Raw genomic sequence first — 26,398 nt, 5'->3', positions numbered from 1 at the left:
AAGGGAAAGCCTTGATGCTGGGGAGCCTGTGCTAAGATTTCTATCTTTTAATGTGTGTGTAAGTGTTAATGAGCTCAGCACGGGACTAGGATTAAACTACAGGTTTTTGGTAAAAACCCTCAATACTGACAATATTTTTTTAAATATGAAAACGAGAAGAAAAACTAATGTCATCATTAAATGCTTACCCCTTATGCCTAATTACCTTGCAGAACTATTACTACGCAATCCTCAAATATGCATCTTTGCACTTGGTGGGTTTTATTTTATCATCACACTAGACTGTTTGGGAACATTCAGTTCTCCTTGTTTGCAGTGCACAGGGCTTAGTCACTTGTTCACCAGCAGAGAGTTGAAAGGAACTTGACTGGGTTGTGTTTATCAGCACGACCCAGCGAGGGGTGTAAGTCATCAATGCCTCATTTTCAGACTCATGATGAGACTTATCCAAGAGAGTCAGATAATTCCCTAATTCCTGCCCCACAACAGGCATGTGATTATACACATTTGCGTCTAATCACTTTGTAATTTTCTAAATTTTAAGGGAAAATATCCCTAGCTTCCTTTATGCACATCTCCTGCATAAAGTACATTAGGTACTTAATAGTAACTTACAAAGGTTTTTAATGACAATTTAATGACTGCTAAATTTCCATTAGTTACTGACCTCCAAGCACATTAAACCCATTCAACACTTAATGTCTCACATCCTGATAAGGATTTTGCAGGATGCTTTCACTCTCCTCTGGTGGCAATTCACGCCCAGCTAATCTGGGTAAGATATTAAAAGTGGAGCCATGTACAGGGCACCATCTGAAAAGTTTTACTAAATTTTAGTTGATTTTCACTGTATTGACAGGGAAGAAAATACACCAGTTCAGCAGGAGACAATAACAAAATGACTAGGAGACAGAAGACGGAGTCATATTTCAGGAGATAGAGAGGTTAAGAAAAGAAACAAAAAAGCATTAACTTAGATTCCTTTAACAAACATGAGAAGAAAGTAAGAAAACCACTGTCTCCTCCCAATCCTCTTCCCATAAAATGCTTAAACATAAAACTTTTTCAACCTAAATTTCCCCATGTGGCTACGCAGGGCAGAAACATCCACCTGCAGAAGCAGGGGCGGGATTGGGGGTTGGGGCGGGGGGGGCGGGGGGGTAGGGGGAGAATGGTATCTCACTGTTGTTCCTCTTGGGGGAAAAGCATAAAATCTTCTCACTCCTATGTAAATGTCAAAAAAGGCTATCTCCTATAGATTTTCAACTGCTCAATGAGGCTGATTAACACTTAACATGCTATACTGCTCTTTATTTACAATCAATCTCCTTACAAGTGTTTGTGTGAGAGCTGAATGAGACAGGTTGGAAGAATTTGCTATTTGCCACTCTGAGATTCTAATAAGGTGAAACGGGTAGCCTAAGGGCACACAGCAGGTGGATGGCATGTCTCAGCTCAACACCCAAACCTCTAGGCAGTATGGTTCCCCACTGTTAGTAAGAATACTTCAAAGCAACACGCCAAGAAGCTTGAAATAATGACAATGGAAGATGGAAAACCCAATAGACCTAAAAGTCACAAATATCTAAAATTCGTAAATAATATTTGAGAGTGGTAGGGGAAAGAATTGATTATAGGTGAGTAGCATACATGAATTTCAGTAAACGAAGATTATATTTCACATATTTTGAGTACAAAAAACACTTAGAATGTCCTTTAGGCCCATAAAACATTCTATTTAAAAGAAACACATGTTGGGATGCCTGGGTGGCTCAGTCAGTTGAGCGTCTGACTCTTGGTTTTGGCTCAGGTCATGATCTCAGGGTCGTGATACTGAGCCCCACACTGGGCAAAGGGCTCCATGCTCAGTTCAGTCGGCTTGAGATTCTCTCACCCTCCACCTCCCTCCCCCTCTCCTCTTCCCCCTGCGCACTCTCTCTCTCTCTCAAATAAAATCTTAAAAAAAAAATGTTTAACCCACCTCCACTGATCAAAAATACAAAAGAAAAGTATTTCTATACCCATACTTGACTTCATCTAGATTGTAGATTATCGGTCTTCTATAATTAAAGGCGTTTTCACTTAAAACAATGCTAAAAATTCCTTCCTATGTGTTTTTCACATTGTGGCCCTTAAAAGCACAAAGTTCTGAAGAGGCGATTCCTTCTCTAAGAGAAGAGGAGGTGTACTACTCTCAAGTATTCAGGACTGAGTGCCTTATCTCCTTCACCAGAATAATCAGGGGTTGAGCACTGAGCTGCAAATAAACCTGAGTGACTCTGAAGGGCTCTGCGCCTGAAGTGAAGGTTGTTCCAATTAGAAGAACTGAAAAGGGATAGTCTGAAGCACTGAGAAACAGAAACCTGAAATGAAGGAAAGTCCAGTCTCTCTACTTGGGGCTCAGAAGAGAGTGAGCGATTCCAGATGCAGAGATGGGGCCTTACTCTTTATTCCCATTTGTTTACCAAGCAGTGACTTTGGATCATAATCTAGTTTTCCCCAAGTAGGTTTTCTTGTTGCAAATACCTAGTGCTGGCTCTCATTAATAAGCTGTCTGCTGTTTCTCAATCAACTTGGGATGGTTCTCAACCAGGGGTGATTTTGTCCCCCATGGAACACGCAGCAATGCCAGGAGACATTTCTGGTTTTCATAACTGGAGGAGAGAGTGTTATTGGCATCTGGTGGATGGAAGCCAGGAATGTAGCTAAATATCCTATAATACACAAGATAGCCCCCCACAATAAAGAATTATCCAGGGCAAAATATCAATGGTCAATGTCTATGGTATCCAGAGCTGACTATGTATCTACACTTCAACTATTAGACCATGTATCTATGCTTCAGTTTATTTCTAGATGCATGAGTTCACTCAATGAACAAGTTTTTGAGTCCAATATGATAAAATTTTCCATTACTTAACTTTTCTCCTGTGCTTTATTCCACTAAATTCAACAACTAAGTTTTCATGCCTGTTTTGGCAGGTAATTTTTAAAAACATGAAATGCTTATCATGATCCTATAATCTAAATTTCATTGTAATGATCAAGTGGAGTCGATTACAAGAACATGATTTGGCGGGGAGCAGGGAAAGAGCACCTAGAGAGACTGTTTTTCCAAGGATCTGAACACCAAGTAAATTATCTCAAGTAGGCCTCAGGTCTGCCTAACATAACCCCAAACCTTTTCCTAATATCAACCTGATAACACCCACCTTTCCTCCAAGGAACTTGAGGAAAAAAAGACAATTTTACGTATTTCCCTTTATAAGGACTTAACTCTCAGAGGTTAGGAAGGCGGGGCATTTTACAGAGTAACCTCCCTAACCTCTTAACTTGTGCATTTTGAATTTTATTTTATTTACTCATTTATTTATTTTGACAGAAAAAGAGGGAGAAAGAGAGCACAAGCAGGGGGGAACAGCAGGTAGAGGGAGAAGCAGGCTTCCTGCAGAGAGCCCCACGCGGGGCTCAATCCCAGGACTCTGGGACCATGACCTGAGCCAAAGGCAGACACTTAACCGACTGAGCCACCCAGGCTCCCCTTAACTTGTGCATTTTAACTAGAATCAGTACTCTACTGAGAAAGAATGAAAGGCCAAGTTCCTAAAAATTTGTCCAGGTCACTGAATGGGTTAGTTGTAAAATAAGTCTTAAAATCTAAGTTGATTTTCTCTTAGACTCACCAGTTTTTTGCATAGATGACATGAAAATTCACTTTAGTCTGTACCAATTTTATTAGGGTTTGTTTTTAAATCTATATACAGATTTTTTTTTTTTTTTTTTTTACTTTGTCATCTTTTTCCTCAAGTATTCTTGCTCTTGATCTCGGCAGGTACCCTCTGGCCTTCCTATTTAGCACGGGGAATACAGCTTAATTTTTACCAGAGGTCCAGGACTTCGAAATGACATTTTGAGCAGTTGGTTCTTAATGCTAAAGGTTATTTGGTTCAAATGTGCCAGTGATTTCTTTCAATTTTGCTGAATAGAAAATAGAGATGTGAGATAAATAAGATTACAGAAGACAATCTATAATAAGGAAAATGAGAAGAGAAACGAAAATGAGCATTTTCCCTTTTATGTTTTAACCAAACCATAAGGATGTTCCTAAAAATGTTTTGTAGGGTATTAACAGATAGGGTGCCAAGGTCAAGCAAGTCTGGAAAATAGCTCTATGTCCCCATCCCCACCACCACCTTCAGAGAAATCATGCCCTACACTGGCAGTTGAAGATTCCAAAATGTCACTCAAAGTTATCCCATATTTTCCAAACTTATGAGGACCACAGAACACTCTGTAGCATAATCTCTATTAAGCTATCTCATTCCATGATATTACCATCTTATTTGAGTTCATTTTAGCCGCTGATCCAAAATCCACAAGCTTGATGTGTCCTGTTCGGTCAATGAGAATGTTCTCAGGCTTGATGTCTCTAAGAAAATCAGAGCCACAAATTAGTGTTGTTTCCTCCATGCAAATCAGCAAGCAACTGCTAACGTAGGATATTGATTCAGCCAACAACCTCAGTGTCTAAACTCTGCTATATAGACCTCCCTATTGATAGATATAAATAATAAGCAAACATTCTGCAAAACTAAGTAAGAAAAAGAAGGAGAAGCAGGAAGAGGAGGAAGAGAAGGAGGAAGAGAAAGGAAGGGGAAGGAAAAAGAAAAGTGGGGAGGGAGAGGAAGGGAACAAAACATCATATGCGTGAGGATGTAAAGAGACGCTTTTCAACTGAGGATTTGCTGGAACACCTGTGTAAATCACTAATGGGTGAGGTCAGAAGTACAACTCCATGGTCTTCCGCTCCCATGTGGTGATGCAGGGTCCTTCTGCAAGTCGAATTCGGTTTTTCTACCATATAACTCAAGGAACCCATGCGAGAGTTCTCAGTCTTATCAGCCACAGTCACAGATCTTATTAGCAAACTTGAGAACTCTGTAATTCTAGATCTATTTCACTGTTGAATGGGTAAAGCTGATATGTCTGCCACTCTGGAAAACAGACTTTCAGCTGGTTGCAGTTAGGACTGGTTAAAATTTGGATGGAGCATCATTTTGATGCTGAAATTATTAATCTATTCACTCTATTGTGGGAATGCTTAGGTGATACACATAAATTCTCAGTACACTACCAGAGAGTCTCACTTACCGATGCACATATCCCATCTGATGAATGCTGTGAACAGCCAAAATCAGTTCGGCTAGGTAAAATTGAATCATATTTTCATCTAACTGGTCCTCATATCTATTCAAAAGTGACAGCAAGTCCCCTCCAGGCTGATATTCCATGACCTGCATAGAATGCCAAAGTTATTAATTCTTCATACACCCCAAAAAAGGGAACATCTCAATCAGAGCCTCAAATACTACCTGACGCGTTATAATTACAATGTCTCCACAAAGCAACTAAGATGTGGGAGACATATCATCGTAAGTCACATAGGATGAGGTCCCTGCCCTAAGGAAATTACATCCGATACCCAAGAGAATCAATATAATGAAAGACTAGTCCCAGACACCATGCACAATGTTTGCAAGGCAAGCTTGAAAAGTTGAATTAAATCCACCCACTCACCCACCCACCCACCCAAGTCGACACCCCAGACATTCCCTAGGATTAGGTACACAGTGTAGATGGAAATTGCTAGAGGGCAACAAACCCTCCAGCATCCTTTTTGCATTTCTCTCAGCACCCAGCAGACTAGAGGAGGCGCACAATAAATATGATACAGTCTTTTCCTGCAACAGTCATCTGACCACTTCTATTAAAAATTTAAATGTGAACATACACTCTCTGACCTCATGATTCCATTTCTGACAATTTATTTTACAGGAACCTTTTTTTTTAAGATTTTATTTATTTATTTGAGAGAGAGAACGAGAGAGAGAGAGAGAGAGCATAAGAGGGGGTTGGGTCAGAGGGAGAAGCAGACTCCCTGCTGAGCAGGGAGCCCGATGTGGGACTTGATCCCGGGACTCCAGGATCATGACCTGAGCCGAAGGCAGTCGCTTAAACAACTAAGCCACCCAGGCGCCCCTACAGGAACTTATAGTAGTTTGTAGATCGATAGATACATAGATTCACTGTAGCACTGTTTGTAACACAGGGGAGGAAAAGCCTGGAAATCCCCCAAACATCCAGCATTAAGAAACTGCTGACAAGATGTCCATCAACAGATGAATGGATAAAGAAGACGTGGTATATATACACAATGGAATATTATGCAGCCATCAAAAGGAATGAGCTCTTGCCATTTGCAACGACGTGGATGGAACTGGAGGGTGTTATGCTGAGTGAAATAAGTCAATCAGAGAAAGACATGTATCATATGACCTCACTGATATGAGGAATTCTTAATCTCAGGAAACAAACTGAGCGTTGCTGAGTGGTGGGGGGTGGGAGGGATGGGGTGGATGGGTGATAGACATTGGGGAGGGTGTGTGCTATGGTGAGCGCTGTGAATTGTGCAAGACTGTTGAATCACAGATCTGTACTTCTGAAACAAATAACGCAACATATGTTAAGAAAAAGAAAAAGAAGAAGTTAGCAGGAGGGGAAGAATGAAGGGGAGTAAGTCAGAGGGGGAGACGAACCATGAGAGACGATGGACTCTGAAAAACAAACTGAGGGTTCTAGAGGGGAGGGGGGGTGGGGGGATGGGTTAGCCTGGTGATGGGTATTAAAGAGGGCACGTTCTGCGTGGAGCTCTGGGTGTTATGCACAAACAATGAATCATGGAACCCTACATCAAAAACTAATGATGTAATGTATGGTGATTAACAGAACAATAAAAAAATTTAAAAAAAGAAACTGCTGAAATATGATGCATCTAAATAATGGGAGATGTAGATATTAAAAATGAACAGAGTCAGTCTATTCATACTGCCATGGAAAGCTGCCCATGATAATACAAAGTGACACCCTATACAGGACAAACTACAACCTCCTTTTTGTGATAAAAAGAAAATTATTACATTTGTTAATATATACACAGGAAAAAAATCTGGAAAAAGAATATAGGGGCACCTGGGTGGCTCTGTAGGTTGAGTGTCCGACTCTTGGTTTCCGCTCAGGTCCTGATCTCAGGGTCGTGAGATCGAGCCCCGGCACCCGGCTCTGCGCTCAGTGGAGGGGTCTGCTTGTCGCTCTCCCCCTGCTCCCCGCAGCGCCCCTCCCCCGCCCCACTGCCCAATGCTTACTCTAATAAATAAAATCTTAAAAACAGCAGAATATAAAGTACAGCTTCAAGTAAAATGTTTGATTAGCAAAAAATTTCCTCCACTCCAGGGAACTGAAATCCTTCCTCCTTCTGATGATAACTGAGTGTGATATTCTGAGTCAACACGCAGCTCTGAGGCCGATTTGCCCAGGTGGCTTCAAACCGCAGCCTGGTGACTTCAGCTCTCTGCCCTTCAGTTTTGCCCGCTGTAAAATGGGGTGAGACCAATTGCCTCGCAGTACTGTGCCTGGCACCAAGGAGGTCCTCCACTGCCGGTCAAGTGCCTTCCTTTCCCACCCTTGGCTGCATGATCCTTCCCTCTCTGGCTGGGAGAAGCTGGGACACATTTTGATCATCTTTGCAGTCATGTTAACTCTTACTTGGTTCTCTTCCTGTCCTTTGCTCTGATTTCCCATTTTGTGTGCCACTCTATAAATGCCTTTTGTTTTAAGTTGTCTCAAACCCTTTCTGGAAAGAGGCAAGATCCAAATAAACATCTTAAAAAAAAAAAAATACGAAATCTCTCCAACTACTGCATTCCAGAAGCCAATTTTGGGATGTGAATTCTCTCCATCCTCCTCCAAACTCCTGTTTGCTTTTGGTCCAGAATTAGAAGAAAGCTCTAGTCAAGTGAGACATTAAGCATCTGCACATATCTGCAGAGGCCGCAGCCTGGCCCAGTAAAGATTCTGCCCGGCACTAAGTGAACCCCACACCAGAGACCCCTGAGGGAGCCAGTGACCCACATGCCCTCCACAAGGGCTCTGTGTCATCTGGGAATCTCCCCCATTCACATGACATCTTGCACGGAGTGGAGAATCAACCAGATACTGGACGATTGGAAGAGTAAGGTTCCATTTGCATTGCAATCGCTGGAAAAAGATTTATGAACCCACAAGAACAACAACACTTAGAAGGGGTAGCAGCTAAAATGCAGACTTTATTTCCCCCAAATTCACAGCAGATTGAAAGCTACCAGTACCAGCCCTAGAAGAGCCCACAGGAGCCACCTGGCTGCCTAAAGCTCACCCACTCATCCCAACCTGGTTCTCCACAGGCCCTGGATATGTGGGTGAAGGCCAATTTTTACATCTGTTTTAAATACATATTGCCATTAAAAAAGGTCTTCACTATAAAAAAAAAAATTCACCGATAACAACAGAAGTACTCATGCTTTTAGAACGGAAACATCTTAAAATAAGAAGAATGCATATTTATGATGACACATCGCAGTTATAAATGTTCTAACCTGGCTCTATTAAAGATGTGTGAAATGGAATGGCTTGTAAGTTTGAAGATGACAACATCAAACAGCACCAGCTGGCAACTTTTAAGAGCTCACAAACTGACCACTATTTAATACTTCGCAACTCTTCCTGAAGATTCTATTTTGGAATGACCAGTAAAATAGTTCAGAAAAGAAGAACCATCTCTTAAAAGGCAAAAGATATGTATTCTTTGCTCCTATTCAGAAGATCCAACTTCCTGAACTAAAAACCCCCGCCAAAAGTAGATTAGTCTTTTCTGAGTCAAACAACTTTTCATTTATTCAAAACCAGGGTTGATTGAGAAGACAAGCGACAAAAATTACAACAGCTGCTAAGCAGCAGGCTCCACAACATGGGACAAAATAGACACGAAATGACAAACCTCTAAATAGACTGGGTCCTTATCAAAGAAACTAATCAGACTTGACCCATCACCACGATTCCACATTACCATACTAAAAATTCCAAGCACCCGCCATTCAAGAACTTAATTTGGAAATTTACTGAGCAAATTTGGCTGTCCCAAGATGTCACCCCAACCCCAAAACCATCCTACTGGGGAAGAATCGCTCATTCTGTTATGAATGGAGCCCATGGGGAATATGGCTTGTATGTGGCCAACCCAAGCTGAGTCGATCATCTTGCTATTGAGCTTAGGCGTACAGTAAAGAACAAGACTTGAACACTTTCAGAAAACTCTTCTGGACTTTTAAAAATGGTACCAAGTCAAGAGGTTCCAAAAGCATCATCAAAGATCAAAAACTAAGAGTCTTCAAGTCTCCATACCAGATGACTTTGTTATGAACTAAACACCAGGGTCAGCAGAACACTATAAACAATTCAAGGCCAAAGTCACTGCCCAGGCTATGCCAGACAATCCATTCACAGCACCTGGTTTTGTCCAAAAGCATGACTCCAGCCCAGACTTTAACTACTCAGAGACACCCAGTGAGGTACTGATCCCCCAAAAATGTGGCTTCTCACCTAATGAACCTGGTAAGTCCTCCAGGGCAAGGCTTCTCAAACCTGCCTGCCCATCAGAATCACCTGAGGAGCTGCTTTTTTTTTAAAATAAACACATTCAGGGCGCCTGGGTGGCTCAGTTCATTAAGTGACTGCCTTCGGCTCGGGTCATGATCCTGGAGTCCTGGGATCGAGCCCCGCACCAGGCTCCCTGCTCAGCCGGAGGCCTGTTTCTCCCCCCTGCTTGTGTTCCCTCTCACGCGCTCTCTCTCTCTCTCTCTCTCTCTGTCAAATAAATGAAATCTTAAAAAAATAAATAAATAAAATAAACACACTCATCCAAAAAAAAAAAAAATTGAGTGCCTACTATGTGTCAGGCACCGTTCTAGATACTAGGAAAACAGTGGAGACTATAACAGGCAAAAAATCTCTTGCCTTCCTGGGGCTGGAATTCTAGTGGAATGAACAAGAGTAAACATTAAGCAGTCTGAAAGTGTATCTCACTCCCCTCCCAACCATTCAGTGAGCTTGTTAAAAATTCCAGTGACCCTGGGTGAGGTGCAGAGATGGGCATTTTCAGGGAGCTCCCCGGGTGATCTCATGCGGCCAGCACAGTCCTGAGACCCACCGCAGATGAAGGTGCAGGACAAAGAGGCTCCCTGCGTCGGCCAGATGAAAAGTTTCTACGGCAGAGGCGCCCTGAATACAGCCAACCCTCCTGCTGCTTGCCGTTTTTTTTTTTTTTTTCAGTGACTACCTGGACATGACAGGATCTGCCTACCACGCCAGGATCACTGGCAACAAAGGGCCGGAAAGGAACCGGTCCATCAGCACGGAGGCAACCATCCTGTGCGGAAGGACGCGCGAGGTCCCTGCCCACAACGACCAGCTGCAGTTCACCCGAACGGCAATCACCAAGGCATGGTAATCAAAGGCCGGGGAGCCAGGAGGAGGAAAGAGCCCTACAGTGAAACAGTCCTAAACAATGCGATCACCCTGCAGATGGCAGAGAAAGCACAGCAGCTGACAGACAAGCCTGGCTTGGAGCTATAACAGACTTGCTCTTTTAAAGCAAAGACATTCAGGCCAACAGAGACAAACCCTGCTAATGGCACAGCTGCAGATGCTAATTAAAGGGCAAATCTTACATGTGTTCAGTTTGGAAGGAGCAGCGCCTTCTCTGCTGGTGTTCGCATCTACACCCCAAGAACAGGGATGGCAGTGCCCATCAATTGTGTTGCCTTCGAAACAAAGGACAAGTGTGTGTGTGTGTGTGTGTGTGTGTGTGTGTGTGTGTGTATACCCACATGCACGTGCACGCACGTGCACATCCATGTATGCTTGCATGCACACATATCCATATGCGGGGAGGAGGTGAGTATCTAATCATTCTTGTACTCTATTCCAATTTGCACAGGGTGTCATTAGAGGCATGCTGTGCTGGCCACCCCTCTAGCAGCATGCCCTTGAAATGCTTGCACTACAATCAGCACGCCTGAAAGTACCACGGAAATGTAACGATGGTATTGGCATCGTTATCTGCCCTGCGCAGTGTTCCCGATCTTTGGCATCAGGGAGGAAGGAAGGGATCCTCGAAGCAGAGTGGTCCCTGGCAGAGACCTTAAGTTATTCCTCTTGATGGGCAAAGTCACCAAGAAAAAAAGAGAGAAGACCCTTTATTTCAGAAAATACGAATCCCAGCCTGACTCACCCATCTATTCAAAAGATCCTCATTGAGCACCAGATCATCCAGAGTCTTGGCAAGACACAAATAGCACATTCAAACTAGGTAACGGAGGACACGGTTAATGAAGCACCCTGCACTGGTGAAGAATCTCAGGGCCAGTTAACAACAGGGGAGTAGGTACCACTCCTCAACCTGAAAGAGCCAAGTGCAAGGAACAGGATCTCAGGTTTTTCACTACTGCTGAAGGAACCAAAGGAAGAAGCAATACCCAGGAATGAACTGTAGCTAGCTATAGCCACAGGACCAAGGTTTTCAAAGTGGGGGCCCCAGACCGGCAGCAGCATCTGGGACCTGGTTGCAAATTCTTGGGCCCCATCCTAGACCTACTAAACCAGAAACTGTGACAGTGGAACCAGGCAAACTGGGACAATGGAACGAAATTTTGACTCATAAAACTCTAAACACATTCACTTGAAATATGCCTCAAAAGAGCAGGACACAAAACAACTGTTCTGAAGGCACAAAGGACCCCCCAGGGCAATAACACACTCAGCAACTGAATTGGGGTCAATAAGAGGTATTAATATCTCACTTTGCCAATGAGAACGTTGAAACTGAAAAGGCCAATGACTCCAGAGAGACCAACCAAGGAACAGTAATAAAATGAGAACCTCTATTCTAGTAACAGCTTCCTTCTGACAGGCAGCCAGCTTCCAAACCCCTGCTTCCCAAGAGGCAACATGCAAACATGCTGGTGAGTTTTGAGACATGCCTGAAAACTGGATAATCTTATACAAGAGATCAAAACAGCACATGTCTCGCTGTCAAAACTATCATAAGCTGCCACATTTCACTAAAATAAACAATGAAGTTCTATTTGTTAACTCTCTCCAGACTCCCAGTCACAGCATGGGCTGGTGTTTATACAGGCCACGGGGTCACTGCCCAGAAACTGCTAACCTCCAAACTGTGCCTACACCAAAGGAAATACTCCCCATGTGACTGCACAACCTTCGGTGGAAAGTGAGACAGGAAATATAAAGAACTAATCCCAAGTAGGACCTCAGGGCCAGGGTCAGACTGGCAGTGCTTTGGGATGTAACAGTGTAACGTAATGGGTAAGAGTATGGGAGGTGGATCGAGGGGGCCTGGCTTCAAAACCCAGATCTATCTTTTATTACCTACAAAACAGACTATAACGTGTCCCCCAAATCCATTCTTCCCTTAGCTGGATATTGGCCATGCAGCTAGACAGTACTGATGTGAGGTCATGTGATGAAGTTCTGGTCAACAAAATAGGAGAGGAAATGATGTGTCCCACTTCCATATCGTGCTACGTAAAAGGAGTTTTCTTGTTCTGCTCTCCAGCCCTTTCTCCTGCCAGCCAGGGAAACAAGAACATCAAATGCCCAACTCCCACCGTGTCAGGGGGACAACATCCTAAGGGATGAGGAGCCACAAGATAGAAGGAACCTGGGTCCCTGAATTATCAACATACAACAGAGCTGCTCCATCAGCCTGGACTGTATTTTGGTATCTTTTTGTTACAGTAGCTTAGCCTACACCTTAACTAATACATCCTATGTGCAACTGGGGAAGAAAAGTTTGGAATGAACAGAGAGAGGTTAATGTGAGGTCACTGTAAGGAAAGAAGATTCATGGGTCAGTTATAGGCTCAGAGCAAGAGCAGCCCGAAAAGACCCCCAGTACGAAAAACATCAGTACAAAGCCAGCAACCTTTAAGAATCTCACAAAGCATTCAGAAGCAACAAGACTACATATAGTGAGTTGCAAAACAATGCTTTCTTTGTAAAGATCAGCTCCTTCCTGGAAGGACACTGGTGAAGGCATCTGTTATACGGAACTGAACAGATTTCATCATGAACCAGATCAACAAAGCGCTGTTTCCATGGGCTGCCTGCCAGAATACAGAACTAGCCTTGTTATATAGAACCAGACATTAACAACACAATGGGCTTCATTACAATTTTCTGTATACCAGAAAATGGCAAGCCACATTCATTGGTATGTAATGACAAATAGGAAATTTTTAACCATCAAATTTCAAAAGGATCCAAGTTCAATTTCCTTGCACTGTGCTTCAAATTTTGAAAATCCCACTGGATCTAACCTGAATTACATACTTTAGAGAATAAAATTTACACTCCTAATGTGTGATTTCCATAACACAATAAGTTAATCTGTGTGTAAATCAATTTCTATGAAATTAACCATACGTTCTTCCAGTAAATGCTTCTTAAGCATATGCTTGGAGAAGCGCTACTGGAAGCAAGCGAGACATAATCTTCCCTTCATGGATGGAGTAGCCTGGTGGGGGAGCCCAACACCCACTCCTGAAGAGGAGGTACAGGGTGCTATGAGTCCACAGCCAGAAGGGCATCCCTCCCAGAAGTAAAGGGGCCAGGAAGAGCTTCTGGAAGAAGTGACAACTGGTCCAAGCCCAGAAGGAGAAATAGGAGTTAGCCAGGGAAATAGGGAAAGAGGAAATGGCACAGAGAAAGGCCAGAGGCCAGTTCAAAGAACAAAAGGAAGGTCGAAATGAATATAAAGTGCAAGGAGAGGGGTGCCTAGGTGGCTCAGTTGGTTAAATGTCTGGCTCTTGGTTTCGGCTTACATCGTGATCTCAGGGTCATGGGATGAACCCCAACGTCAGGCTCCACACTGAGCATAGCGCCTGCTTAAGATTCTCTCTTCCTTGGGGTGCCTGGGTGGCTCAGTCAGTTTAGGCGTCCGACTCTTGATTTCGGCTCAGGTCATGAGCCCAGGGTTGTGGGATCAAGCCCCGTGATGGGCTCTGTGCTCAGCAGGGAGTCTGCTTGAGATTCTCTCTCGCCTCTCCTTCTCCCTCTGCCCCTCCCCCACCTCTAAAATAAATAAATAAATCTTTTAAAAAAAAAAAAGATTCTCTCTTCCCCCCCACCTCTCACAGTCTCTTAAAATATAAAAGTTAATTAATTAATTAATTAAAGTGAAAGGAGAGAAAAGGTAAGCAACAAGTCTAGAGATATATGGGAAAAGGCCTTGTAAACCACATGTAAGAGTCTGGACTTCATCCAGAGGGCAGCAGGGAGTCTTAAAGGGTTTTAACAGTGGGATGACTTGGCTGTAGTGTGTAGAAGACCTGGGGTAAGGGCAAGACAGATGGCAGGAAGAACACTTAGGAGGTTACTGCAGTAATGCAGGCAGAAGAAGGTGGCGGCCAGAACTCACCCTGTAGAACCAAGAATGGAGAGAAAACGTAGCTTTGAGAAATATATGAGACACCAATCCTACTTCTTTTACTCATTGATTTTTAAATGTATCTTCAATTACACTGCATTTGCATTACAAATGAACGGTTAACTGCCAGGGAGTTTAGGATGATTTGTATGCTTCCCTGAACTTCAAAGGTTTGGTGATCTGTCAGTGGTCAATAGGTACAGTTGAATTCTGGAACTTCAGGTGCCAATACAGATCTATGCTCATCTTGTGACAGAATGTATTTCCAGACTTAAAAATGTTAAGATTTTAGAAAGGTAAAATGGTGTGTATACTTTATATTATGTGACATCCTAGGGTAGGGCTTTGGGATATCTCCCTGTACCCAAATGCATTCACAATTTTGAGGCAAAATGTATGGAAAGTCACACTAAAGGGAATGAAGACGAGATTCGGGTCAGGTTTTGCTACAGAGCTCACGTCAGGTTTTGCTGCCAAATAAGTAACAAAAGAACCTGAGGTATTCAGAGCTCTGGGTGTTTCAGAATTGCAGATAAGGGATGGTGGATCTATAATCATATCTTAGCTCCTAAGCTGAGTTTGGATATTTATAAGAAAACTGTGCCCTTAGCAAGCATTTTACTCTGAATTACCAATGTACTTGAGAAGAGAATGCAGACAAGGAAATAATTACAAGATCCCATCACCGATACCCAACTGAGCTACTAAAGGGTGTAAAAATATCGTTGCAGGGGCGCCTGGGTGGCTCAGTCGTTGGGCGTCTGCCTTTGGCTCAGGTCATGATCCCAGAGTCCTGGGATCGAGCCCCACATCGGGCTCCCAGCTCAGAGGGAAGCCTGCTTCCCCCTCTCCCTTTCCCTCTGCTTGTGTTCCCTCTGTCAAATAAAATCTTAAAAAAAAAAAAAAAAAAAAGTCGTTGTAGCCAGGTATCAATGTGCTGAGGGAACGAGAACTCTAGAAAACAGCTGTTTTAAGATCGTTCCCATCTCGTAAGATGGTGGCTGGAAAACCTGAGAAGATGGTCATTAAGCCCAGAATGCTAATGCCAGTGGCAAAATCCAGATAGAAGCCCCCCACAGCCAAAAGGCCCCAAAAAGGAAGCCCCCTGCCGCTGGGAGATGTCTTAGCAGAGGAGTGGCTGACATTCCCAATCCCTGAGGTATTCCAGCAAGGCTGTAACCAAGAGGAAGTCCACAGGGGTGAATTCCACGATTAAAAAGAAAGGGAAGTTCCACTACTGGGACAAAGCCAATTGGCAGGGATAAAAATGGTGGCCCCAAAGAGATTAACATTTCTGAAATGACCAAGTATTAACCTCTCGAAGATGCACTTTGTCTGGGTCTTCAATCCAGATGAAGAGAAACACAAGCTTACAGAACAATGCGAGGCAAACCAGAAAACTGGGGATTGTCAACTTTTGCCACAAATCGGGGCCCTTGCTAGTTCCAGGACTGCCTGTATTCTGTGTTGCCTTGAACACAAAAAAGACTGCTTGCAGAGCTGAAGTTAAAACATCCAAAACAATAATAACAAACAAATAAATCCCTGCTGTTTCAAGGGATCTTCTTTTCTGAGAGCTAATGAAGAAGTCTGTTAATACACCCAAACATGAGGGGCTCTAGAAGATAGAGAGAGCACAAGGCAAATGTTGTGTATGCAAGAAATATCCTAGAATGTCAGTGAGCCTAAAACATACCACGGTCAGTTATGAAGGTCAGGGATCCATGCCCCATGTCTCAGGAAAGGAAAGGTCCAAACACAATATTCAAGGAAAGGAAGTTTCAGGCCCTAAACAACAGGCATAGTGTTGGTCCTCAAGAACCATGTGGTTAGTGCAAGGCCAGTCTCCCAACACATCTGTATGAAAACACCCTCGCTCAGAAGGCTGGGTAGAGCTGGCAGGGGAAGGGGGTCTTCTCTACCAGCACTGCATTCTCAACTAATATAAAACCAACGCAAATAAACTGTTTATTATAGGTCAGAAATAAAGGCAATAAAGTCCCCCAAACTACCCTAGGGAAGTTCAAGATAAATAAGAGTCCATTCCTCTCCTACCTTCTCTCTTATGTGAGCCTCTGTAAAAGTTTCTCTCCATTCAAGGTAATAGGATAGTCATGTTTGAAAGGCTGAATCAGGAACAAAAATTGTTTCTGGGATACATTTTTTTCCTTTAGGAATCTAAACCCCCAAGAACCTAAACAAGGCCCCAAAATGAATTTTAGCCTTGTATACGTTATGCTACACGTACATCAGAAATACTATGGCACTGTTCAAAAGGGTGAGGCAGATCTGGGGGAGGCGGGTGGGGGTGTGGGGGAACTGCATGCTGGACATTAAGGAGGGCACGTGATGTAATGAGCACTGGGTGTTGTTATATGCAACTGATGAATCACTGACCTCTACCTGTGAAACTAATAATACATTATATGTTAATTAATTGAATTTAAATAAAAAATTAGAAAAAAAAGAAAGCTGTGGTAGGGAGGCAGTTCCCCTTTCCAGATTCATTTACAATTAATTGCAAAATTCTATAACTATCCTCTGAATCGCATCTAACACTCAAATGTTTTTGGTTTTTTAAGATTTTATTTATTTATTTGACAGAGAGAGACACAGCGAGAGAGGGAACACAAGCAGGGTGAATGGGAGAGGGAGAAGCAGGCTTCCTGCCGAGCAGGGAGCCCGATGCAGGACTCGATCCCAGGATCCTGGGATCATAACACAAGCCGAAGGCAGACACTTAACACCTGAGCCACCCAGGTGCCCCTAACACTCAAATGTTTAATGATACCAAAGCACAAAATAAACAAAACAAGGCACGATGTGCCTGTGTGTGCCACACACTGCCATGGGCAAAGGCAAAAATAAATGTCAGAGGTAATAAAATATTGACTAATTTTAATAGAAAACAAAAACAAAAGAATGAGGCAGATATGTGTATGTGCTGACGTGGAAAGATGTTGGGGGTAAATTGCTGAAAGGCAAAAAGCAAGCTGAGGAGCAGAGTAGAAAGCAATATACACCAATTTTGTAAAAACAAAATATACACATGTGTTATAAATACAGACATAGAAATATTTTTTCCATTAGGGTCAGGAAGAACATACATAACCATTAATATGTTTTCCTAGGATTAGAAAGGATTAGAAAGAAAGTTAGGGGCACCTGGGTGGCTCAGTCAGTTAAGCGTCTGTCTTCGGCTCAGGTCATGATGTATATAGTGAATGACATTCACTAGATTTAGTGGCAATCATTTTGCAGCATAGACAAATACTGAATCATTATGTTGTACACCTGAAACTAATAATATATGTCGATTACGACTCAAAAAAAAAATTAAAGATTCTAGTCTACTAAAGGTCATATCAGACTATTCCCAAATAAATGACTTCTCATTATTGCCCTTTAAGCCATGACTACAATACCCAGCAATAGATGGGGCTGTCTCTAAATGGACTGGCCCTTAATCTTTAGGACAGGAGAATAGGAAGATACCTCAAAGTCAGGAAAGCAACTCGACGGACCATACGGGCAAGAACTGGCCCTTAATCTTTAGGACAGGAGAATAGGAAGATACCTCAAAGTCAGGAAAGCAACTCGACGGACCATACGGGCAAGAACTATATCCAGTTCTACATCTGTGATATCTGAGTGTCAGCACTGGACTAATTCTAGAGAGATGGATGGAAAGACTCACCAGATAAAGGTTATTTTTGTCCTGAAAGGCATACTGTAACTGGGGGATCCAAGGGCTTGTGCTCCGAGATAATATGTTCCGTTCTTCCTCAAAAAATGAAACCTAGGGGAAAAAGAAACTCTTTAGACAATTATAACAGCACTGGGGTCGGGTGGGGAGAATGCCCTATCCTCTCTCTGTAAGCCAAAACTAATGTCTCTAGTTTAAAAAAAGAAAAACCATCCCTTAGCCCAGCACTCAAAAAATTTCATTCATTTGCCTACTTTGCTCAACGTTTTTGCCAGATTTGTATCTTATTTGTCCAATTATTGGCTGAACCCCTCGCCTTAAAGTCAACTCACTTCTTTTAAATCTAAGTACCTTTCTCTTTCTCTTCTTCTTCACCTCCTCTCCCTGAACAATTCAGTCCTAAAGCCCTTAGGTGATGCAGAATAAGGTAAGCATCCATGACAGGTGGTAGGGAGAGAGGGCCACAGTGGCCCAGAACAGGGTGCCAGGCCCAAGCAGGGTGAGGAGGGCAGCGACCATGTGGGAGGGCAGTCCAATATCGGATATCAAGGGCCCACATAGGGTGAGGAAGGCATCCACATGCAGGGATGGCCTGGAGCAAGGCATCTGAGCCCACCAATGGGAGGAGTGGTAGCAAAGACAGGAGACTGGATGCACACAGATGCATAAAGTTAGAATATTAAGGGAAGAGAGCTACAAACACAGAAACGGTGAACACTAGAATAAACTCAGTGAAGTTGGACCGGACTTGGAGGTATTGGTGTGAACACATGGTTTTTCAATATACAGAGACAGAGAAATAAATATCGATGTAAATGTGTGTGTGCGCGGAGGTAGGTGTATTCCCTGGCTCTGTCCACTGAAAGGGGTCTGGAAGCAGTGATACCCCAATAGCAATAAGGGCATCTAGTGCCCAGATCTTGGCTTCTAAATAGCCTCTTACACTGAAAGTCATTGCTCATCTTTGAGAAATAACTGATTGCAAGGGTGGGGCAGGCAAGAGCCTGAACATCTTGTTGTACCAGAAAGCAAGAGACAACCCAAAGAGGGGGATGTGTCAAAAGACACAAAAACCAACCTGAAGGGACTCTCGTGGCCCAACTTAGGGGACAGTTTGAGGATAAAAATACATAATGACAATAATGGCTTGAACTCATTGACTTAAACAGAAAAATGCAAATCCACACAGCTATAAGTTAATAAATTGAAAGTTTTGTGAGGAACAGGTGCTTCCAGTTTGAAAGCACCTCCCTACAGAACACTAATGTAATGACGAAGCAGAAAGGGCTGACCCCACAGTGAAGCATGGCAGATACCTAAGTGAACATTGATGTGAACGCAACAAACTGAAACAAAGTCACCTGCTGGGATGCAACGAGAAGAACAGGGCATCTTATCTGTGATATTCCTGCCAAAGAGCTAGTACCTGAACCTGAACGACACTGGACATATCTATATTTTACAAAATAACTGGTCTCTAATCTTCAGAATCGCCAAGATCATGACAGTCCAGGGAAAATTGAGAAGCTGGTCCAGAATGAAAAAGACTAAAAAGACAGGACAACTAAATGCTATGTGGGATCCTGAGCTGGACACTTTTGTTCTAGAGGAACATGAAACAGCCAGTGGAACATGAATGGGGTCTGAAGATTAGACAGTGGTAATGGAGCACTGTTTCTCTCCTGATTTTGTTGGTTGTATTGTGGTTCATGCGAGAGCATCCTTATTGTAGGAAATGCACACTGCAGTCTTCGGAGGTAATGGGGCATCGGGTTGGCAACAGATTTTCAAATGGCTCAGGAAGAAAAAAGTTGTTCATACTTTGTAATAGTTTTCCGTGTCAACTTGGCTAGGCTACAGCACCCAGCTATTCAATCAAACACGAATCTAGGTGTTGTTGGGGAACCACAACCCAACTCCTGTAATCTCCTGCTCCTGATCTGAGGTCCTTCTGCTTTCCCAGCACATAAAAGGTATGCAGTGAAGGTTGGCCGAACTGAAGAACCTACATCTTTACTTGCTCACCGTGGACTCTTTGTTTGAGTCCTGAAGCTTCTGTTAAAATAAGTGGTCTCTGAGGACTCTTCCGGTTCTCACCGAGCCCTGGGCAGCTGTGCTGGCCTCTCCTGGGTGACCGGTCTTGCTTACAGGATGTGCCCCTCCCGTCTCCTTCTCTGGCATTTGCTTTCACTCACTCCCTGTGCTGGTTTTTCTCTTCTCATGCCCTTAAATTCCAAAGCCCTGCCATGGCTCAATTAAAGATTCTACTTTTCTTCATATTCAGAACTCTCTTAAGGAATGGTTGGGTAGCTTTCATTAGCTCCTGTGTGTGTCTGATTTTAAAAACCCCCCAGCCCACGCAGGGCACCTGGGTGGCTCAGTTGGTTAAGCCTCTGCCTCTCTATCTCAGCTCAGGTCTTGTTCTCAGGGTTGTAAGTTCAAACCCCGCACTTTATTTCAAAAAAAATAAAATTAAAAATAAATTAAAAATAAAATGAAATGAAAAAATAAAAACCCCCAGCCCATACTTCACACAAGGTCACTGAGAGTCCTTCACCTGAAGGAAGGCACACCTATTCGAACATCTCTATTGCTTGCCTGCAGTACAGTATATTAGATTGTTTTCTTTTTACATGCACTACTTCCCATCTAAAACAAACACTGCAAGGTCAGGGCTACATTTAATGCCTCTTCTCAAGGACCGAGAAGCACACCATGCAGAACAGGTGCTCGGGAAGTGTGTCCTGATGATAGGTGGTGGCTTAGGTACTGGGAGCTTGAGTGAGCATCTTCCATTCTTCCCTTCCAAATGATTTGCAACGTCCTGTCATTTCTTCTTTCGGTGAAGTTGTTCACATTTCACTGCTAAACACAGGCTACATTATTCTTGGACTCTGACAAGCAGCCTCCTGCCCTCCATTGCTCCTTTGACTGGAGGCCTCACAAAGTCACTGAGTCCTCAAACTCTGATCCCAACCTCCTCCTTCCAAAAGTGTAAACAATCCCCAACCGCCTCACATAGTGAACTGCCATTCCGAAAAACAGTTCTTGGGGGAATGGGGAGTTACCATGTCATAGGTACAGAGTTTCTATGTGGGGTGATAAGAAAGTTCTAGAAACAGAAAGTGGTTATGGTTGCACACAACATTGTAAATGCACTTAAGACCAGTGCATTGTACCTTAAAAAGGATTAAAACAGTAAATGTTATGCTATGTATATTTTGCCACAATAAAAAAAAGGTTCTTCCAATTTCCCGATGACCCTGTCTCCAACCCAATGTCTCATTTCTCCTCATTCCATCTGTTCTAAACCACTAAGATGAAAACACACACACACACACACACACACACACACACATCTGTATAGCATTCTAGTACTCAATCCTCCAGAAAAATCACACACACACACACACACACACACACACACACACACACACACAACTTCCACCTGCCATCACGCTTCTCTGCCCAGAACCTACGTTCCCTCTCAGCGGTGTGAACCTCCCCTGACTGTCCCTGGCTCACCCACATCTCTCCTCACTCCATAGTTGGTGAATTTGCTCACTGCTCTCCCTTCTGCAATGCTTTAGCTGCTAAGCGCCTGCTTTACACATTTGCATTTTTCCTCCACTTTCCAAAGTTGTTTTTAAAGCCTGTAACTAACAGCCATGGAGCTTCAATTTCTTCTGCAGGCTTCCCACGGAGCTGGGTACATTATCGGACACATGATGTGTGCTCGGACATCTGTAACTAATAAATTGCTCTGAACACCAAGGCTGATGACCGTCTCTCTAGAAACTCGGCAAATGAATCAATATGTCTGGAGCAGCAGGCTTGTTTAAAGAAAGAAAAATACCACGACCAAAAAGGGAAGTTCTTACCTGCTCTTAAACAAGCAACACCCTAGCCACAGAGTAACTGTATTTCATTTCTTCAAAGGCCTGTTTAAAAATCAAATATATATGCCCACAGCACAAAGAAAATGTGCCCCAAAGCGAATGCTGCCTAACCCCACAATATGCATATCTCGAAATCCCCCAGCCAACGGTCAGGAAGGTCATCTTAAATTCGTTAGTTAAAAGGCCATGTTGATTCTGAACAAAATACAACCAGAGAAACGGGATAAAGAAATCAAGGGGAGCTTGTGAGGCTTCAAAATGAGTCAATATCAGTTCAAGAAGAAAAGCTGAGAATGTGAGAGAGCTTTCTGCAACCGTCATTAACCAGAGGATCACCAAGGAAAACTTGTGTGATCCCAGATGTCGATTCCGCAGATCATCACCTCTGCAGTGAACACTCTGGCACAAAAGGGGAAAGGCCGTGGTGTTAAAATGCTCCTACCTGCTCTTGGGCCAACAAGGTCTTCTTCTTCATGACTTTCATGGCATAGATGTCCCCGGTCGCTCGCTCCCTTACCACCTGCACTTCGGCAAAGTGACCACAACCCACAAGACTTCGGACTTCAAAGTCCTTGGCTGAAGGCTGGAGCTCCTGTAACTCAGCTATGGTGTCAGAATCTGCAAGAGATGGAAGAGTTGCTCCCAGGTAAGGAAAGCATTTCAAATACATGCATCTTTATGAAAGCAAAAAAAAAAAAAAAAAAGAAGAAAGGAAAAAGAAGTGTTCCTATGTGTTCCCTCCCTGTCAAAAGACATTTAGTCACTTTCTCATCCGTCATGAATAATTATAAAATCAGCACAAAAGTGTTTTTATATGTTAAGTTAAAATTAAGGGCTCCAGAAATTCCAAAGCAGTTTCCATGGTAGCTATAATTTGAATCCTGTAGACTCAGAAAATAGGAGGAGAACACAAATCATGCTTTTCTGCCTCCTCTCTGAAGGGCTGCAGGGTAGTGTTTGGTCAAACATGTTTATAAGCATTTAGACTGGCTTATGATGTGACATAAGCAACACATTCCCATCTCAATCCACTCTGGAGTGGACTTCCAGATCATTCCATCCTAAGTGCATTCTGCACAGTTTTATCCCACTCACCCAGGTTTTATCCCACTATCCCATCTCCCTTGGATGGTGTCAGAACTACCTTCTTTCCCTTAATATATAGCAGTGCTACCAAAAAAAAAACAAAAAATAAAACCAACCAACAAACAAAAAAAATGAAGTCCTGGCATTTGCTCTGTAGAGTTGGCAGGTCACACGCCTGGAAGGGTTTACAACTATCTTTTTCTTAGCATATAGTCTTACTCCTTTCTCAAGTGCAGTCTCTCAGTCAGTATCTTAGTCCGCTCAGGCTGTTACCACAAAATACCACAGATGAGGTGGCTTAAACAACAGGCATTTATTTCTTATAGTTCCGGAGGCTGGGAAGTCCAAGATCAAGGTGCTGGCAGATCGAATTCCCGGTGGGAACCCGCTTCCTGGTTTATAGAAAGCCACCTTCTCACTATATCCTCACAAGATGGAGAGAGAGGCAACCCTGGTCTCTCTTTTTCTTCGAAAGACAACAGTTCCATCATGGAGGCCCCACCTTCCTTCATGACTTCATCCAAATCTAATTACTTCCCAAAGCCTCCACCTTCAAATACCACCATATTGGAAATTAAAGCCTCAACATTTGAATCTGCAGGGGGACATGAACATTCAGTCCATCACAGGTAGAGATCCTCCATGTATGAAGTATGGATTAAATGGATGGCAGATTTGAAATCTACCATATATTTACTGATGCTCTAAGAACACCAAGCTGGGACATCACTGGATATGCAACGATTCTAAAGATCTGAAAGAATGGAGCGGAATAGCCGTATCTGACTGAAAAATTCAATCCTTCACATGATAGAGAAACTCCATATAGAGAAACAGGGGTTACACTCCAAAGGAAGACAAGAGGAACACATAATCAAAATTATCCTGGAGAATCCCTCAGAAAGGTGCCATGATGAAGACCAAGAGACTTCTGAATTCCCACACGGACACTAAAGTCCTCCGGGCACTAGAGTGGGTTGCCATGTCCACCGTTGGGCACCAGATAAAGCCAGGAGGCTACATTCTAGAGTTACACTTGGCTTGGCAAGTTATTCACACAATGAGAGGAAATGAGTCCAATGAAGGGGAAAGCCATTTCATACCTATAGTTGTTGGGCAGCATATTGATAAATTAGTCAATGCAGTTTTAATTGCTACCCACCCCCTTTCTTTGTGGCACGAGTGGAGTTGAATTCACTTGGATCAAAGGCACACATGATGGAACCCACTGCACTGGGTACCTTACCAGCCACAGACCACACCTTTCTCTGAAGACACCTGGAAACACCTCCCTTTGGTCCCTGGGGGAATCAGGCAAGAGTGCTGGGTAGATCCAAATAAATTCACCATGACCACTGTAAAAAATAAATCTAAAGTGCCTTCATGGAGAATTCCATGCAGAAGCAAAGCTGAAAGCTGCACACTTTTGCCCTGACATCCTTGTGCCAAGTCCAGTCTTTCTTCCCTGCCCTTTTTCCAAGTTTCTTTCAGATCAGGTATTTGAGGTTTGAATTATAATTCCCCAAATATGCTGGCTTGCAACTTTCTGGGTTGAACCTGGTTTTATTATTGCTTGCCCACAAAGCCAACATCTCTCGAGTCTCTGCTGGGCCTTGTGTCCCTAGGTTGCTTATAGCATTTGTCCAACTTAACTCTGGATCCGTGGCTGGCAACCACCAGGCATTTCAATCACGTGAGTAGACAAACTGCTACAGGCAAAACCACAAGAATACTCAGAATTATGAGGAACAATTCCAAATGTCTATGTCTTTTTCCAAAGGCTTTGGATTATTAAGGGGAACAGGTCAGATACTAAACTCAAGTCTATGATGATTTAAAAAAAAAAAAAAAAAAAAGACCCTCACAACTTCCCTCTATACCAGCAGCTTCTATGACTCCAAAACCACATCCCACTTCAGCCCTGCACCCTGTTAATTACAGCATTTAAGGACTGAATATTGAGGTGGAAATGAAGACCCAAAGCACTGTAATGAAAATGCAGTCAAAGAACAGCCTTGTCAGATAAACATTTGGACCCAGGGGCAAAAGCCAACACAGCTGAGAATATCCCTTCCTCTCCTGAAACTCAGTCAATTCAACATTTCAATTTCTAGGAATTTGTCCTTCACAGAAACGTTAGCAGATGTGCTGGAAAACAAAACACAGCAAGATGCTCATCACGAGCACTGCTTGTAACAGAAAAATAACCAGAAACGAACCTAAAGGTCCAGGGGTGCCTGGGTGGCTCAGTCAGTTAAGTGTCTGCCTTCAGCTTGGGTCATAATCCCAGGGTCCTGGGATCGAGCGCCGCGTCAGGCTCAGCGTGGAGTCTGCTTGTCCCTCTCCCTCTGCCTCTGCCCCTGACTCATGCTCGCTCTCTCTCTCAAATAACTAAAATCTTTAAAAAAAAGAAAGAAAAAAGAAATGACCTAAAGGTCCATCAACAGGAAAGTGGAACCAACCACTTAAAACCACCCACGTAAAAGAATATTAGGCACATGAAGTAGCTCAATCTCCACGAGAATATACATTCTTTAAAGGCAGGGATTTTTTTCTGTTTTGATCACTACTATAAACCCAGTATCCAAAACAGAACCTGGCACAAAACAAGTGCTCCATAAATATTTGTTGAGTAAATATATTGCTAAGTGAGCAAGCTAATAGCAAAATATTACAGACATATGATCCATTTTGTGTAAAATGAAACAAGAGTGATGTTAGAACATACATGGAAAGGGCTGACTAGTTGCTAGAGTGGGCTGACTGGTACACGAGAGTGCACTATGCTATTCTCTTTACCTTGAGACATGCTTGAAAATTTCTATAATAAATATTTTATAAGGACCAAAAAAATTGCAATATTATGCTCCAAACTGCTCAGAGGAGATTTTGAGGGATATTCTCTCATTTTGACCTTTTATATTTAACTTTGTATTCTGTTTACAATTAGGAAGAAAAAATTCTTAAAGTGATATATTCACCTCAAAGTACTACCGTTGTGAACATACAGAAGCTTTTGCCTACAGTAAACATAGGTGGAAGAGCGTAGGGTTGCAGCGACTGTCAAATCACCAAGAGCAGTCCAATTTCAACAATTATCAACACTTTGCATGTTTAATATCAGTTTATTTTTTTACACAAATTCTATAATACAATGCTTAAGGTTTTCCCACTTGGTTTGCTTAGCAATATAGTCATTCGACCAATATTTACTGAACATCTACCATGTGCCAGACACTGTTTTAAGCCCTGGGAATAGAACAGTAATTAAGAAACAAAAATCTCTTCCCTGGTTCCCAGATCCGGGTTCCCTGCTCCCCGCCCTCC

The 26,398-nt window shown here is 43.0% G+C and overlaps 1 protein-coding gene across 4 annotated transcripts in view; it reads right to left on the bottom strand.

The window, feature by feature from the left end:
• Positions 1-26,398, bottom strand: part of CIT (citron rho-interacting serine/threonine kinase) — a 158,899-nt gene that overhangs the window by 122,902 nt on the left and 9,599 nt on the right. For all 4 annotated transcript variants that reach the window (XM_028116391.2, XM_028116394.2, XM_028116393.2 and 1 more), the window contains exons 4-7: positions 22,428-22,603; positions 18,078-18,179; positions 5,152-5,294; positions 4,336-4,429 (exon numbers count right to left, since the gene is read on the bottom strand). In XM_028116391.2, the coding sequence (XP_027972192.2) occupies positions 4,336-4,429; positions 5,152-5,294; positions 18,078-18,179; positions 22,428-22,603 (515 nt within the window). The remainder of the gene's footprint in view (positions 1-4,335; positions 4,430-5,151; positions 5,295-18,077; positions 18,180-22,427; positions 22,604-26,398) is intronic.

The sequence above is a fragment of the Eumetopias jubatus genome, unplaced genomic scaffold, assembly GCF_037043125.1.
Source record: "Eumetopias jubatus isolate StellerSeaLion01/CBP00866 unplaced genomic scaffold, mEumJub1_p1.0 scaffold_16, whole genome shotgun sequence".
In the NCBI taxonomy this organism is placed as follows: domain Eukaryota; kingdom Metazoa; phylum Chordata; class Mammalia; order Carnivora; family Otariidae; genus Eumetopias; species Eumetopias jubatus.
The sequence above is the reverse complement of the archived record's forward strand: the minus strand, read 5'-3'. Positions and strand labels throughout refer to the sequence as shown.